Source organism: Diorhabda sublineata, chromosome 10, assembly GCF_026230105.1.
Source record: "Diorhabda sublineata isolate icDioSubl1.1 chromosome 10, icDioSubl1.1, whole genome shotgun sequence".
Taxonomy (NCBI): domain Eukaryota; kingdom Metazoa; phylum Arthropoda; class Insecta; order Coleoptera; family Chrysomelidae; genus Diorhabda; species Diorhabda sublineata.
Window position 1 is genome coordinate 23,552,551 of NC_079483.1, and position 13,228 is coordinate 23,565,778.

The window sequence follows — 13,228 nt, forward strand, 5'->3', positions numbered from 1 at the left end:
CGAAATTCAGCCATAAAACCCAAACAATAGCTAAAAAAACTCGAGAATCAGCTGGAAAAACTTGGAAATTAGCCACATTAACCAAAAAATTGCTAGAAAAACCCAACAATTAGCTATAAAAACCCAAAAATTGCTAGAAAATCTCGAAATTTATCTAGAAAAACTCAGAAATTAGTCACAAAAACCCAAAAATTGTTGAAAAAACTCAAAAATTAGCTATTAAAACCCAAAAACTAGCTATACAACCCAAAATCTAGCTAGAAAAACTCAAAAATTAGCCATAAATACTTAAAAATTAGCCATTAAACCCAAAAATTAGCAAGAAAAACTCGAAAATTAGCTAGAACAACTCAGAAATTAGCAACAAAACCCAAAAATTAGCCATAAAAACCCAAAAATTAGCTGGGAAACTTAAATATTAGCTGGAAAAACTCAGAAGTTAGCTAGAAAAACTCGAAAATTAGTCATGAAAACCCAATAATTGGCTATAAAATTCCAACGATTAGCTATGAAACCCATAAATTTTCGGGTTTTATAGCTATTTTTTTAATTTTTATAGCTAATTTTTGGGTTTGTCTAGCAATTTTTGGGTTTTTATGGCTAATGTTTGAGTTCTTCTAGCTAATGTTTAAGTTTTCTAGCTAATTTTTGGGTTTTTATGGCTAATTTTTTTGGGTTTTTCTAGCTAATTTTTTGGTTGTATAGCTATTTTTTGGGTTTTTATAGTTGTTATAGCTAGGAAAACTCTTAAAATTAGCTATAAAATCCAAAAATTAGCTAAAAAAACTCGAAAATCAGCTATAAAACCTAAAAATTAGTTGAAAAAACTCAAAAAACTAGCCATAAAAACTCAAAAATTAGCCACAGAAACCAAAAAATCAGCCACAAAAACCCAAAAATTAGCCATAAAACCCATAAATTAGCTGAAGAAACTCAAAAATTAGCTATAAAAACTTAGAAATCAGCTAGAAAAGCTCAAAAATTAGGAGAAAAAACTCAAAAATTGGCCACAAAAACCCAATAATAAGCCATAAAAACTCAAAAATTAGCCATAAAAACTCGAAAATTAGCCACAAAAACCCAAGAATTAGCCATAAAAACCCAAAAATTAGACATAAAACCCAAAAATTATCCATAAAAACCCAAAAATTAGCAAGAAAAACTCGAAAATCAGCCATGAAAACCCAAAAATTAGCTATAAAATTCCAAAGATTAGCTATGAAACCCATAAATTGTTAGAAAAACTCAAAAATTAGCTATTAAAACCCAAGAACTAGCTATACAACCCAAAATCTAGCTAGAAAAACTTAAAAATAAGCCATAAAAACCCAAAAATTAGCCATAAAATCCGAAAATTAGCTGAAGAAACCCTAAAATTAGTTGGAAAATGTCAGAAATTAGCTAGAAAAACCTAAAAATTAGCTAGAAACACTCAAAAAAGAGCCACAAAACCCAAAAATTAGCAAGAAAAACTCGAAAATTAGCTAGAAAAACCCAGAAATTAGCCACAAAACCCAAAAATTGTTGGAAAAACCCAAAAATTAGCTATAAACTCAAAAAATAGCTATAAAACCCAAAAATTAGCCATAAAAACCCAAAAATTAGCTGGGAAACTTAAACATTAGCTGGAAAAACTCAGAAGTTAGCTAGAAAAACTCGAAAATTAGTCATTAAAACCCAATAATTAGCTATAAAATTCCAACGATTAGCTATGAAACCCATAAATTTTTGGGTTTTATAGCTATTTTTTCAATTTTTATAGCTAATTTTTGGGTTTTTCTAGCTAATGTTCAAGTTTTCTAGCTAATTTTTGGGTTTTTATGGCTTATTTTTTGGGTTTTTCTAGCTAATTTTTTGGTTTTATAGCTATTTTTTTTGGTTTTTATAGTTGTTATAGCTAAGAAAACTCTTAAAATTAGCTATAAAACCCAAAAATTAGCTAAAAAACTCGAAAATCAGCTATAAAACCCAAAAATTAGTTGGAAAAACTCAACATATAGCCATAAAACCCAAAAACTAGCTGGAAAAACCCAAAAATTAGCTAAAAAACCTAAAAATTAGCTGGAAAAACTCAAAAAACTAGCCATAAAATCTCAAAAATTAGCCACAGAAACCAAAAAATCAGCCAAAAAAACCCAAAAATTAGCCATAAAACCCACAAATCAGCTAGAAAAACTCGAAAATTAGCCATAAAAACTCAAAAATTAGCCACAAAATCCCAAAAATTAGCCATAAAAACCCAAAAATTGCTAGAAAACCCAAAAATTAGCCATAAAAACCCAAAAACTAGCTAGAAAATCCAAAAATTAGCTAAAACACCATGAAAATTAGCTGGAAAAACCCAATAACTAGCCATAAAAACTCAAAAATTAGCCACAGGAACCCAAAAATCAGCCACAAAAACCCAAAAATTAGCCATAAAAACTCAGAAATTAGCAGAAAAACCCAAAAATTAGCTGGAAAAACGAAAAAACTAGCCATAAAAACTCAAAAATTAGCCACAGAAACCCAAAAATCAGCCACAAAAACCCAAAAATTAGCCATAAAACCCATGAATTAGCTGAAGAAACTCAAAAATTAGCTAGAAAAACTCAGAAATCAGCTAGAAAAGCTCAAAACTTAGAAATAAAAACTCAAAAATTGGCCACAAAAAACCAAAAATAAGCCATAAAAACCTAAAAATTAGCTATAAAACCCACAAATCAGCTGGAAAAACTCAGAAATTAGCCATAAAAATTCAAAAATTAGCCATAAAAACGAACAATTAGTCATGAAACCCAAAAATTAGCAAGAAAAACTCGAAAATTAGCTAGAAAAACCCAGACATCAAACACAAAAACCCAAAAATTGTTAGAAAAACCCTAAAGTTAGCTATAAAAACCAAAAAATTAGCCATAATACCCGAAAATTAGCTAGAGAAACTTAAAAATTAGCCACAAAATCCCAAAATTTAGCCATAAAAACCCAAAAATTAGCTATAAAAACACGAAAATTAGCTATACAACGCAAAAATTAGCTAGAAAAACTCAAACATTAGCCGAAAAAACCCAAAAATTAGCTAAAGAAACCCAAAAATTAGGCACAAAAACCCGAAAATTAGCCACAAAACCCAAAAACTAGCCAGAAAAACTCAGAAATTAGCCACAAAACCCAAAAATTAGCCATAAAAACCCAAAAATTAGCCATAAAACCCAAAAATTAGCCACAAAAACTCAACAATCAGCTAGAAAAACACAGAAATTAGTCACAAAACCCAAAAATTGTTAGAAAAACCCAGAATTTAGCTAACTAAAACTCAAAAAATAGCTATAGATCCTAAAAATTAGCTAGAAAAACTCGAAAATTAGCTATAAAACCCATAAATTAGCTGAAGAAACTCCAAAATTAGAAATAAAAACTCAAAAATTGGCCACAAAAACCCAAAAATTAGCCATAAAAACCCAAAAATTAGCTGAAGAAACTCAAAAATTAGCTAGAAAAAGTCAGAAATCAGCTGAAAAAGCTCAAAAATTAGAAATAAAAACTCAAAAATTGGCCACAAAAACCCAAAAATTAGTCATAAAAACCCAAAAATTAGCTATAAAACCCAAAAAAAGCTAGAAAACTAAAACATTAGCTAGAAAAACTCAAACATTAGCTAGAAAAAATCAAACATTAGCTAGAAAAACTCAAAAATTAGTAATGAAAACCCAAAAATTAGCTATAAAATTCCAAAGATTAGCTATGGAACCCGAAAATTTTTGGGTTTTATAGCTATTTTCTGGGTTTTTATAGCTAATTTTTAGGTTTTTCCAGCAATTTTTGGGTTTTTATGGCTAATTTTTGAGTTTTTCTAGCTAATTTTCGAGTATTTCTCAAAAATTAGCTGAAAAACCCAAAAATTCGCTAGAAAAACTCAGAAACTAGCCATAAAAACTCAAAAATTAGCTACAGAAACCCAAAAATCAGCCACAAATACCCAAAAATTAGCCATAAAATCCATGAATAAGCTGAAGAAACTCAAAAATTAGCTAGAAAAACTCAGAAATCAGCTAGAAAAGCTCAAAACGTAGAAATGAAAACTCAAAAATTGGCCACAAAAACCCAAAAATAAGCCATAAAAACCTAAAAATTAGCTATAAAACCCACAAATCAGCTGGACAAACTCAAAAATTAGCCATAAAAATGAACAATTAGTCATGAAACCCAAAAATTAGCCAGAAAAATTCGAAAATTAGCTAGAAAAACCCAGACATTAAACACAAAAACCCAAAAATTGTTAGAAAAACCCATAATTTAACTTGAAAAACTCAAAAATTAGCGATGAAAACCCAAAAATTAGCCATAATACCCGGAAATTAGCTAGAGAAACTCAAAAATTAGCCACAAAAACCCAAACTTTAGCCATAAAAACCCAAAAATTAGCTATAAAAACCCGAAAATTAGCTATACAACGCAAAAATTAGCTAGAAAAACTCAAACATTAGCCGAAAACACCCAAAAATTAGCTAAAGAAACCCAAAACCTAGCCACAATAACCAAAAAGTTAGCCACAAAACCCAAAAATTAGCCAGAAAAACTCAAAATTAGCTAGAAAAACTCAAAATTTAGCCATAAAACCCAACAATTAGCTAGAAAAACTCGTGAATTAGCTAGGAAAACTCGAAAATCAGCTAAAAAACTCAGAAATTAGCTACAGAAACTCGTAAAATACCTATAAAACCCAAAAATTAGCTAGAAAAACCCAAAAATTAGCCATAAAAACCCAAAAATCAGCCATAAAAACCCAAAAATTAGCCATAAAAACCCAAAAATTAGCTAGAAAACTCAAACATTAGCTAGAAAAACTCAAAAATTAGCCATGAAAACCCAAAAATTGGCTATAAAATTCCAAAGATTAGCTATGAAACCCATAGATAGTAGATGAACAACGTATGCACGACTACAGAAATAGGGAAAACCGTGTGTTAGAGAGAGAGCAGCGAGACAATGTGTAAGAGAGAGAGAGAGACTTCGTTTTTGCGCATGCGTAAAATTTCGTTGCGATGAGCGGGAGCGCTGATATACCAGGTCGGTTAAAAGTCTTTGGGTTTTGAAAAATTATATATACCATTATTATTCGCTAATCTTGTAACATAAAAGTATAACGTATAAATAAAAAGAGATTTTTGTCAATGTAAGGTATCACACACGTAATCGAGACAGATTCGTTGCGATGATAACAGCGGGAGCGCTAATCTTGTAATATAAAAAAATCTGCGGTAAACTGATAGCGTCTTATTACTGAAATACAGTTAAAAGTAACGTATACGGGGTGACTTAAAAGTAACATAAAAAAAACAACAATAACAATAATAATTATTTATTTAAATCATTGATAACTTTAACTTTATAAAAGTATACAAATTCTCTAAGAGCATTGTGTAACATATCGTTTGGTGTAATAGAACAAAATGCGTATAAAATTTGTAAACGACTTTTCGGAGAAGGTATTTTTTTAAAGAAATCCAAAACATTATAATAATATTCACAAAAATTCAAATTTTCTAACACAGATATACGTTGTATAATTATATTATTTAATTCTAAAATTTGCGATACTTCTTCTTCATCCATGTAATACTTAACACCATGTTTCTTGACTAAAATTACCTTACTGTCATCGTAATTCAATGGGGTGATGGTACAGTAATCTCCACATGGTAATGAATCAGGTTTGAACTCGTCTCCGGTATGAAGAAAGATCTGTTGTGACATAATTGAGATAAAGGTATTCCATTCATAAGTACTGAAAGATATTTTGCTGAACTTAAGATGTTGAGATAAGATAACAGCAGGTGTGAATGATCTTGCAGGACTTATTCCACATTTTACTTCATACCCCGAAATTGGATACTGTGTTGAAAGCAGGTAAATGTTTTCAGACTTGGCAGCAGTCTCATAGTTTTCCAATATTCTATCTAACTCTGAACTGTAGTTACTCGAATCAGATTCGATGTAGACAATACCACTATCTTGGGAACTCATGTTGCTAAAACTGAGTTTGATATCCAATGCTCACTCCAATTTATAGAGAGCTCTTTCAAGGTTTTTTTTTAGCGCGGCGAACCGGGGGGGAAAAATCTATACAATATCAATATTTTCTATCCAACTGTTGTGTTTGCTATCCAAACCAAGCCACTTGACGTACATTTTGTTACCCTTTCTTCTGAGCACCTTTTCAACTAAGTAAATGTCTGGATTCGATGTTTTCTGTAGTTCTTCATGATAGAAGCAGCCGCTGATTGGTGTACCTTGCATGTCTTCAAGTAAATACGTAGCAGGATTGGTAATTTTAACTTTGGTGATTTTGAATAGTTCTGTAGTCCAATTGGGTGTATATCCTTTTTCAAAGACATGCTTTGCCTTGGATATGCGCACAATGTCGCCAACTTTAAATTTTCGTGGACCGGCTATCTTTAAATGACTATAGGTGTTATTCAAAATAGATTTTTCGTTGGATTTGTTGACTTGAGAAGGTTTATATTTTGATGTGGAATGTTTTGTATTGTTATAGTTTTGAGTTATTTCAGGCAGAATATCAATCCATTTGTAGGTGCCATTTAAACTGAAATACTTGTAGAGTTTCGATTTTAGCGTTCTTATAACTCGCTCTGCCATAGAGGCTTTCATTGTACTAAATACGCTATAATGATTTATGTTGTGTTTTCTCATTAAATTTTGAAATTTGCTGTTGTAAAATTCCTTTCCCTGATCAGATTGCAGATTTTTTGGTATTCGTCTAGTGTGAGCGAGAATGTCCGAGAATGCCCGAGTAATCTCCTCTCCGGTCTTCGTTTTTAGTGGACGTGTCCACACAAACTTTGAAAAACAATCAATGACGACCAGTATCATTTTATGATTCCTATTTTGTGTTGCAAAATTCCTCATCTCCGCAAGATCCATTTGCCAAAGATCGTCAAGACCCTTAATAATAGTGTGTCTCCGAGGAAATTTTTTCCGTATCGGTTTGTGGAGTTCGTTTACAAGATGAATTTTTTCTTTAGAATACATATTATGACGTACTACCAGCTAGCTTCAGCTCCAGACTGTTAATGCGGTTAACGATATTCGTATTCATAACCTTAATATTGTTTACAATGCCCGAAACGTTAGTTTTCATATCAGAGACGGATCTGGTATTTTCTGTAATTTCTTTTTGTAACTCACGTATGCTCTCAACACACATGTTAATAGAAGCAGTGAATTCTTTTCGAATAAATATTTTGGCTGCAACAATTGAATTGTCAACGTATTTCTTCGTAGCCATATCCCTAGCTGCTACAGGGGGATTTCGCGAAATAAATGTATCAATTTCGTTAGTTTTATTTTGTAAGTTAGTAATGTGCGCCTGTAATATGGGGATTTTCGTCTTATGAAGCTCATTTCTCATTTCGTTCAATCCTACAGCTAAATCCTTTATATCACGGTCTTGTTGCTGCAGCATCACACCATGTGCTTGAATTAATGGCGAGTTGATAGCACGTAGGTCATTCAACTGCACATCAACATATTTTTTTGTTGCAGCATCACTATTTGTTGTCGGTTCCTTAACATTACAAATTTTCATATTTTCAATATCAATATTACCGTCCTGTGTATGAGGAAACGTAATTTTCACTGGTAAACGCGCATAGGACGTTTGATGTCTATGTCCGAATTTATCGACTGGCATAATTAAAATGAACATGTTTCAACTTATATTATTCTATTATATCAGCCTCCTTGAGTTCATTGATAATTGCTACTATTTCGTTGTCGTGTGATGTATTACCTGCCTCTTTTGAAGCAATCAACAACTTCAAACGTTCCACCAATTCATTCGCATCATCCCAATAAATATACTCCATAGGTTTATCATTATATCTTAAACGATCGATGCCTTTTCCTTTTGCTGAAGGAATCGATTTTAGACGAGTCAATACCTGCGACGATCTATTCGTCGTCGTTAGAGATTTTGTTTTGAATAAAGGTTTTATGATGTAGTGATATTTTTCAGTACTCGACCCCTTAAGACGATCTAACGTGTCTAAATGAACTTCAGTTGTTGTCAAAAGATTTTTATAGTTCTGTAAATCTTGATCATTGTAACTGGGGTCTCGGTAAAATAGAAGCTCATACAAGCCTGGTGTTCCAATTACATATCTTCCTCCTTTGTTTTTCTCAGGTAGTATGTTTATATTACCGGTTTTTCCATCAAATGCAATTCGACGTTTGCCTAATGACCAACCGATTTCATCGTTGTATATCGGACCATAATTTTTATCAATTTTATCATCTTTTTGGAAGTAATCTTCAATGAACTGATGGCTGATGGCTGGATATTGGTCCAAATAGTCTGCGATAGCTTCCTGGGAAATTTCGGGGCGCATCTCTTCTGGAGATTCAGAACGTGTAATATTTCCGAATTCATCGGTTTCGGCCACCGGTTCCGTTTCGAGAAAAGGTGTAAACACATCATCAGGTGGTTCTTCCTTCTTTATTTCCTCTTTTGGATTTAAATTTGTAATCGTTTTTTGTAATGTCTTTGAGGATTGCACAATTTCTTCAAGTGGTTTAGATATCGGCTTGAATAGTTTATTAATAGACTCATCTTGCTCTGATTTACCTAATTTCAACGACAAGTATTTTTTGCGAATCGATCTGGCAAGTTCGGACACTTTTTTCTTGCGCAATGCATTAGCAACCTTATCGTCAGACATTTTGGTATGGACTAAAGATGCAGCTTACAATTTTATATATTTATCGAATCCTTTGCGATACCTACCACCATTAAGGGTAAAATCCTTCATAATTACCAAAGTACCATAGCGATCACACCAACACTTTGAACACACATTTTTGAATGTGTCAAACGTCATGTCTGGAGATACGTGTTCGTCGAATATATGTTTCAAGTTCACCTCATCCTGCTTGAATAACACAATAACATTACAATTGTCGCGAATAAGCTGTTTCGGTATTTTTGAGTATGTTTGACAAAGATATGCAGCATCAATATCTTTATGTCTACACATGGAGTAGTATTCACGAATTTTCTGCTGACCGTCACAGGCTACGTCATCGAATAAAAAGATGGAATTTGGTCGAGCTTTCTCTGGACTAATTATTTCCTCATTGTCTTTAAATGGGAAATACCCAACACCCTTGACTTGCGCTATAACTTCTTGTAGCAATTGATACTTTGGTTGAAATAACGATTTTGAATAGACATAAACATTTTTGAATTTCTCGCCATTTGGATTGAATAGGAGCGCCAGCACGGCGTTCGTCTTACCACACCCACTGGGGCCACATATAATGGCACGGAAAGAATTTGGCAACAATTTACCATGTTTGCCAACAGTTGGTGTTGAGGTGAAATCCAGATTTTCAATGGGTATAGTCTGCTCTTGTTGAATTATTTTCATTGTGTGTGTCGTTTTTCGTAGTACTACTCTTTAAATATAGGTGTCACCAATTAAGCGTGTCAGTCTTAATGTTGGTGTTTGAAGGAGAGGGTATTTTGAATTCTCTCATCAGTAAACTACCTATTGAACTTCACTTACCTAGCTATCAGTACTGTGGACGTAAGTAAACCACCGCTAAGACTATTTTTTCCGAAAAAATTGATTGTTTTTTTTTTAGCTGGTACAAAATTGGAAAAACGTCTTGATCGTGGAGATCCGGGCATCAACACCTTGGACGCTGCTTGTAAACAACACGATATTTCTTACTGGAAGAATAAGTCTCTCGAAGAACGACACAAAGCCGATCAGATACTTGAAGATAAAGCTTGGGCACGCGTCAAATCAAAAGACGCTTCAATGGGAGAGAAAGCTGCTGCATTACTTGTAACAGGCGGAATGGAGGTGAAAAGAAAGCTGGGAATGGGTTGTCGTCGCAAAAGTCGTTCCTTGCATCGAGATGTTATTCTGAAAGTGGGAAAGTCATTGAAGAGAGGAACATCTTTGAAAGACACCGCAACGTTTGCCTTACGAGCAGCCAAAGCACTTATTAAAGAATTTGGTGGCAAAAAAGAAGTCGAGGTTCCTCGAGTAATACCTGTAGCGAAATCCGGAGGTTTCCTACCACTTATTCCTTTGTTTGCCGGTCTTTCGGCACTTGGAGCTTTGTCAGGTGGTGCTGCTGGGATTGCAAAAACCGACATTGATGCTAAGCATGCGCAAAAGAAATTGGAGGAAGATGTACGTCATAATAAGGCTATGGAACGTGTAGGATCTGGCCTATACTTGAAAAAGTATTCAAAAGGTGGATTTGGATTGTATTTAAAAAAAAAACAAAACAAAAACTAATAAAGCTACCCATTCACGCACTATCTGACTTTGACATTGCGCATTATGCAAAATTACTTAAAATACCACATTTTCGAGGAGTTTTCATGCGAGACACCCTCCCCAAAGACGGTCCTCGAAGACAAGAATGCGCAGTGGTTAATTTAGATGTCTCTAAGAATAGTGGGAGTCATTGGGTGGCTTACAGAAAGATAAACAACGATATAGAGTATTTTGATTCATTTGGTAATTTGAAGCCGCCGAAAGAAGTTGTTGAATATCTGGGAGGAAAGAGTGCGAGAATTTTCTATAACAATACCCAATATCAAAACTACAATCAAATAAATTGCGGACATTTGTGTTTGAAATTTCTACAGCAACAATGACGAGCGTAGAACTATTACTACAACATATCTACCATGGAAAAACATTGAATAGTTTTACTGCCGAAGAACTAAAGCACTTTCCCATTGAACATCTAATAGTGTATGTAAGACCTTGGGAATTGTTGGATATGTGGCATAAACTTCCCAATGAATATCGAGGAAATTTTGAACTACAAATACGACTACCTTGTTTCATCCATTACAACCGGCCTGATTGGACAACACATTGTGATGGTCCTCCGAGTTCTCAAGCCACTTGTTTTCTTTGTAACAATAAATAGAATAAACAAGTAGTATTATTTAAATTCAAAACATCACCCGAATTCCATTAGTCACCATGTCACAGTTGCTGAGAGTAAACAACATCAATCATGAATTTACCTTTCAACCTACTACGCCTATTGTGCTCGATCCGAATAATGATTACGAAATAGCTTTGCGATCTTTTCATTCTTATCACAGTATACCAAATATTGAAAATTGTAAGTTTTACTACTACGATACCAAGGGCAAGCTTCAAAGTTTTGATTTTCCCACAGGATGTTACGAAATTGCCGATCTTGAAGCGTTTATACGAGATAAATTGGGTGTGGACAATTCAACTAGACCAGAGGGTATATTTTCACTAAAACCCAATCACAATACGTTGAAATGTGAAATTTCCAGTAAATACAAAATTTCATTCAAAGAAGATAATAGTCTTGGGAGAATTTTGGGTTTTTCACCGAAAATACTCGACGCAAACAAAATACACTCGTCAGATCTCCCCGTCAAAATCATTAAAGTATCTAGTATTCGCTTCGATTGTAACATTACCACTGGAGCCTTCGATGCAAACAGACCTGCTCATACTATATACGAATTCGTCATACAAGTGGATCCAGGATATTCCATAGACGAAATTCCTCATAATTTGCTCTATTTACCTGTTATACCACAACGTGAAATAACCAATATCACCGTCATCGCTTTAGACCAAGACGGTCAGCCTGTAAACTTTCGTGGAGAACTAAGTACGTTGGTGTTGGAGCTTAGAGCGCGCGAAGCAAATGGGACTAATAATAAATCATAAAAGACAGTCTACAGAGCATTCAACTTCATTAGATAAGCTACCATCAAAGCTTAAGCAACTCACGTTCGCAAACAAATTGGTTCTGCAATCGTTGGGTTTTAAATTGAAAAAAAATGACAACAATGTATGGAAAACGTCAACGCCAAAACGACAACATGCCTCCAATGTTTGATATCTACCGTAAGCCGATGTTTGACGATTCAATTCGAAAGGCTGAATACAGAACCTATGCTCCATTTATAAAGTCATTCAATTGTAGTGACATTGTGGAGTTTAGCATTAATCAGGTTGATTCGTTCTTTGCAATGAGCGAAACTTTGTTGTGCATTAAAGGTTCGCTTGAAATACACGGAGCTGGTGACGTAAAATTAGCAAATAATGTTGGAGCCTTTCTATTCGATTTATGTACGTACAGTGAAAGTGCCAGGGAAATGGAAACAGTTCGGGATCCTGGAATAGTGAGTGCCGTACGTGCTATGACTTGTTATAACCAAGAAGATTCCAATCATATGGCTATAGCCGGCTGGAATTACCCGAAAGATCCTATTCTGAATGTTAGCGACAAGTCCTTCAATCTTCAAATACCTCTCAAACATATTTTCAGCATTTTCAACGATTATTCAATGATTACATGTGGGCGTCAAACAATACGACTAGTTCGGGCACGAAATGATAATGATTGCTTATATATTACTGAAAAGAATGTCTCTGGAACGCTCTCCACTACAACAGCTAAAATAAACATTACAAGCGTTGAGCTAAAAGTTAAACATATCTTTCCTAATGACGACATAAAATTAAATCTCATGAAATCCATTCAAAAAGATCAACCTATAGTTATTCCATTTAGGAAGTGGGAGTTACACGAATTACCCTCAATTACCAAAGGAGCAAGACATGAAGTTTGGGCTGTCAAGACATCCACTTCAGTTGAAAGACCTCGTTTTGTTATTGTTTTCTTTCAAACCGGCAAACGTAACTTGAGTACAGCTGACCCGACTTTATTTGACAATGCCGACGTACAAAGTATAAGACTGTCACTTAATGGGGATTATTGGCCCAATGAAAGAATGCAATTGGATTTCGCTAAAAATGATTACAATGAAGCCTATTTTAACTATACTGAATTCTATCCCAACTACGCAAACTCCACACAGAAGCGCCCCCTGCTGGATTATTCTTCTTTCAAGAAACGAGCATTGTTTGTTATCGATTATTCAAAACAGGAGGAAAGCATGAAGGCATCCACAGTCGATGTGAAACTTGACATTGAAGCAAACATAGGTTTCCCCGAAAATACCAAAGTCTATTGCATCATAATTCACGATTGTGTAATGGAATACTTCCCCCTCACCGAAATTGTTAAAAGCTTGAACTAGATGTTGTGTGAGTTAATGTTCGAGCAGACGTCAACATGAGAGTAGCTTTTGTAGACATTCAAGGTTTTGTCGTAGACGGTCTTTTCGTTGCCAAAGAGC

At 34.1% G+C, this 13,228-nt stretch overlaps 1 protein-coding gene across 1 annotated transcript; it reads left to right on the top strand.

Annotated features, from left to right (window-relative positions):
• The first annotated feature begins 11,872 nt into the window (after positions 1 to 11,872).
• Positions 11,873 to 13,129, top strand: LOC130449185 (uncharacterized). Its single transcript, XM_056786866.1, has one exon. The coding sequence runs from the start codon at positions 11,873 to 11,875 to the stop codon at positions 13,127 to 13,129; it is 1,257 nt and encodes a 418-aa protein (XP_056642844.1).
• The last annotated feature ends 99 nt before the right edge of the window (positions 13,130 to 13,228 follow it).

Coding starts and splice junctions, on each gene's coding strand:
- LOC130449185 (XM_056786866.1), top strand. CDS start 11,873: ATGTATGGAAAACGTCAACGCCAAAACGACAACATGCCTCCAATGTTT.